At 57.1% G+C, this 4612-nt stretch overlaps 1 protein-coding gene across 2 annotated transcripts in view; it reads right to left on the reverse strand.

Moving 5' to 3' along the window:
- EZR (ezrin) overlaps positions 1-4612 on the reverse strand; it is a 50737-nt gene that overhangs the window by 2231 nt on the left and 43894 nt on the right. For both annotated transcript variants that reach the window (XM_039252073.1, XM_039252074.1), the window contains 4 exons: positions 2981-3144; positions 2596-2726; positions 1814-1974; positions 1350-1442 (listed from right to left, as the gene is read on the reverse strand). In XM_039252073.1, coding sequence (XP_039108004.1) covers positions 1350-1442; positions 1814-1974; positions 2596-2726; positions 2981-3144 — 549 coding nt within the window. The remainder of the gene's footprint in view (positions 1-1349; positions 1443-1813; positions 1975-2595; positions 2727-2980; positions 3145-4612) is intronic.

Raw genomic sequence — 4612 nt, forward strand, 5'->3', positions numbered from 1 at the left:
AAAAAAAAAAAAAAAAAAAAAAAAAAAAAAAAAAAGAACCTTGGGGGGCACCTGGGTGGCTCAGTCAATTGAGCGTCCTCCAACTTTGGCTCAGGTCATGATCTCACAGTTTGTGAGTTCAAACCCGTGTCAGGCTCAGAGCCCAGAACCTGCTTCAGATTCTGTGTCTCCCTCTCTCTCGGTCCCTCCCCCACTTGCACTTTCTCTTGCTTGCAAAGAGAAATACTTTGCAAGAAATACTTGCAAAAATAAGTATTAAATTTTTTTTTTAAAATACCATAACTTTGTTTCTTCTGCCTCTAATTCTAGTATATGTTCATTGCATAGGTTTAAGGGAAATTATTAAACAAAAGCCCTCCAGCCACTAGAAAAAGCCGCTGTAGTGTTTTAGAGTGCAGCTTCGTTCTCTTTTCTTGTGTGGCCACTGTTAGGTTCCTCACCACCTGCCTGCATTGTACTCAAGCACTTTCCTGTCATTTCCCCTAAACCTCCCAGCAACTTCTCGTGGGTACAAATAATCATGCCCACCTCGCTGCCACTCTACCCCGGAGATGAACTCAGTTTGAATCTGTTCTGTAACCAGCTTTTCTTACTGAAGATCTTATAATGAGTGCTTTCTCCAAAACCTAAACACCAGAAATCTGCATGCAACTTGGGTTCAGGAGGTGGGAGCTGAGTGGTGAGGGGGGCACCAGGTATCCCCAGAAGGGGCCACTGCAGACAGGGAAGGGTGGGGAGGTATGTGGGAGGGGTGGGAAGCTGTCACAGCTCGGCAGAGGTCTACACGGAACTGTATCCAAAGCTCCCTTGGGGACCATGCTTTCCTGTTGAGTGTGGGGGGCTCACAGCTGGAGAGACAGGCTCTCTGGACACTGAAGTGGACCGTGGTCCTTACTGTTACAGCTACAACTCATTACCCCTCTCTGCAGGCTGGCCACTAGTCCCGATCTGCAACGAGGAAACCGAGGCCACTTGCGGCATCATACAGGGAATAACAGAGTTGAGACCCTTGCCCACATCCTGAGACCTCAAGTCCGGACCTTTCCATGGTGCCATGCTGCATGTGCCGGTGGTCAGGAGAGGCCCGTTGCTAGGGGCACCCACACGACTGTGTCTGAAGCTAGTTCCTGATGGGGCTGAACAGTAGGGGGCCAGGTGGAGCGGGTGGAAGTGAACACGAGGCCCCGGCCCAGCAGCGCACTCTCCAGCACGCGGACCGAGCCCATCCCTGTGGGGGCTCCGGCTTATGAAGCAGAGCTGGTGGAGGCAGAGCGCTGGGAACCCTCCTGAGGCTCCCGGTGTGCGGCGCCCGGCCACAGGAGGGCTGCCCCGGGCGCGTGCGCACTCACCCTGTGCTGCCACTCCTCCACCTCGTCCTCCTTGCGCCGCCGGGCCTCCTCCAGGAGCGCGATCTTGGCGGTGTACTCTGCCAGCTCCGCGGCCTGCGGAAGCGCACAGAGCTCGAATTATTTCTGGGGTCTCCGGGCCGAGCCCTCTTGCCAACAGCCAGCCACATGTTTTGGTGACTGGCCCTTGTAACCAAGCCAGCCCCGACCCCGCCTCCTCCCCAGCCAACAGTGCCCACTGGTGCCCGCTGTGTCCTCGAGGCCACGCCTCGCCTGAACGACCACGTCTGGCCCCTTGGACCGGCCAAGGTGGGGCCTCCGAGGTCCACCCATCAGGATGGACTCTCCCACCGGGCTTTAAGGCCTCGAGCAGGTGGTTTCCCAGCCGTGGACACAAAGGCCCAGGCAGCAGTGTCACTCTGCCATCCCCAGAGGCGGCCTCTCCAGGACCCCCAAGGCGCCCCTACCAGCTGCTCCTGGCTCTTCATCTGATCGGCCGCCTGCCGCTCCAGCTCCTCCTTGGCCCGCAGAGCGGCCACGCGGTCAGCCTCCAGGCGCTCCGCCTCCTCCTGGGCGCGCTTCCTCTCCTCCTCCAGCTGCAGGGCTCTCTGAATCTGGTCCGAGAGTTCTACAGAGAGCACAGACCTGGGGCTGCTCAACGGCTTCGGCCAGGGGCCCCAAAATCCCAGCCCGGATGCCCAGGACGGGGTCCGGAATGGGGATGACCCCCCCCACCCCCCGCCGGCTACAAAGCACTGCACTGGGGGCTCTGCCTCCACAGACACCGGAGGGAAAGCACTCTGGGGTGCATTCCTACTGCGTGCGCAGACATCCTCACCGTGGTCAGAGGCTGCTGCGCAGGGATTCTCCCTCCCACCGGCCAGGCTCTCCTGGGAAACGCAGAAACTACACCGCTTAACCGGGACTTAGTTTATCAGACGGGGGGCCATGTGACATGGTTTGGGCACTCACTAGCCGTGAGACCTTGGGCAAATTATTTTACCTGCTAACCCTTAACATGGTCATCAGGAAAAGGGGGGTAACTCAGAACCCCAAAGGAGGGAAAATGTGGAAGGGTACCGTGCAGAAAGCATTTAGCACAGAACCACACAGAATCCTCAGATCCACCCCCTTCACCAGCGTGGGTCCGCAAGCCCCCGCTGTGGTGCTGTTAACAGGAGACGGTGCTGGCCATGAGCTGCCGGCTGAGGGACGCGCTCCGGCAGCAGAAACGCCAGCTCGGGCCCACCTTTCTCTGCCTTCTTGGTTTTTTGCTCGAAGTCCTGCAGCCTGAGCATCAGCTCCTCCTTCTCCCGCATCATCTGCTCCTTCTCTCTCTCCACAGTTTCTCTCCTCTTCTTCTCGGTTTCTAGCTGCTGCCTGTTATGGGAGGAGGGGCACAGGAAGGTCAGGTGCCAGCACTTGACACGTCACCAGCCCAGGCCCATCCTCCGATGGAACGGATGTGGCAAGTGGCAGGCAGCGACCTGAGCGCTCTAGTGCCCAGCCCACAGCTAGGCAGCTCCAGCCTCGTTTGGCAGGCGAGGGGCCCCCGACACCTCCGAGGGGAAGGAAGGGCCCGGGTGTCCTGCAGGCGGACACCACCCCAGCCCGCTGGCCTCCAGCCCGCTTACCGCTCCAGCTGCTTCTGGTGCTTCTCCTCCCGCGCCTGGGCCTTCATCTGCTGCACCTCGATGGTGTCGGGCTTCCTGCGGCGCATATACAGCTCGTGATTCCCCATACAGAGCTGCAGGATGCGCTTGTTAATCCGCAGGCGGGGGGCATAGAACACGAAGTCCTACAGAACAGAACAGTGGACTCTCAGTGCGACCTCCTTCCTTTGGCTATCTTCTTCCAAACCTAACTTCACAACGTTCTGGGTAACCTTTTCCAAAAGGACAAATGGGGCCATGATGGGGCTTCAAGGACAAGCCAGTGACACCAAGTGACTAGAAAGTTCCTGCCTGGTGTCACCAGATTTGGATTCTCTGGAACAAAGAGAGCAAGTGTGTGTGGTCTTTGTGCATGTACACGCACTCTCTCCAGGGCAAGGGCTGTTATTTATGGCCTCGGGAAACCCGGTACCCCGAGTCCCACGCTGCCTGATCTGCAGGTAACACCTGTCCTCGACAACCCCAGAACCACCATCTTCAAGTCCTGCCTGGGGTGCAGCAACTTCGATTTCATCTTATCTCCCTGCCTCAACTGTCAACTCCCACACTGCCCCCAGTGCATCAATCGGGTCACTACTGGCCGCCTGGTACCAGCCTGTTTAGCTCCAGGACCAGGTAGAAACGCCATGGCCGGGCACGTGTAGAGGGCTTCTGGCTCAGGCTCCAGCCTCCTCCTCGTTCCCCTAAACTGCACTTTCATGCCCATGAACACATTTGCTCAAAGCAGTCCTGCTACTTGGGAAGTCCTGTCCAATCCCATACACCCACCGGCACCGGCACCTCAGGGGAGGGCCTGAGGCCATCATCCCCGGTCTCTGTGACCCTGCCTGTGCCCGCTGCACTTGAGGGGGTTGTCCGTACTTTCCTCGGCTGACTTGTGTTGGTTCTCCATCTTCCACCGGACGGGCAGCTCCCTTGACTGTGTTCAGGGGCTGTGTTCACTCACCTGTGTCTCCGGGACCCAACCAATACCCTATATTTACTGGGTGCTGGAGTTTAAACAGCACTGCCACGGCCAAGCCTGTGACCTTGAGCGAGTCACTTCCTCTGAGTCTGAACACCATCAGCTGCACATTGGGGAGGACACTAATCTAACCAGACTGCTGAGAGGATTAACTCAGATCCTATTTGTCAGGACTAAGGATGGGGTCTGCCTGGTACACAGAGGCTCCCTCACAGACTGCTGGTTGCCTTAGGAAAGTAGAAGAAGCTTCTTGAAGAGAACACACCAAACAAAGCATCCAAGAGCGTTAGGACTATGACCACACAAGTCCGAGGTGTGCGACAGGGAGGACACAACCTTGCCTCCTAGCTCTGGCTAGGATGGGAGAAGAGGGCTTAGAAATTCTTGTGCGGAGTTATTTTAAAATGCCAATTTGGGGTGTGGGGCACCTGGGTGGCTCAGTTGGTTAAAATGCCAGTTTGGGGGTGCCTGGGTGGCTCAGTCAGTTGAGCGACCGACTTTGGCTCAGATCATGATCTCACAGCTCATGAGTTCAAGCCCCACATCAGGTTCTGTGCTGACAGCTCAGAGACTGGAGCCTGCTTCAGAGAGAGAGAGAGAGAGAGAGAGAGAGAGAGAGAGAGAGAGAG

The sequence above is a fragment of the Hyaena hyaena genome, unplaced genomic scaffold, assembly GCF_003009895.1.
Source record: "Hyaena hyaena isolate Hyena2069 unplaced genomic scaffold, ASM300989v1 scaffold_405, whole genome shotgun sequence".
Classification (NCBI taxonomy): domain Eukaryota; kingdom Metazoa; phylum Chordata; class Mammalia; order Carnivora; family Hyaenidae; genus Hyaena; species Hyaena hyaena.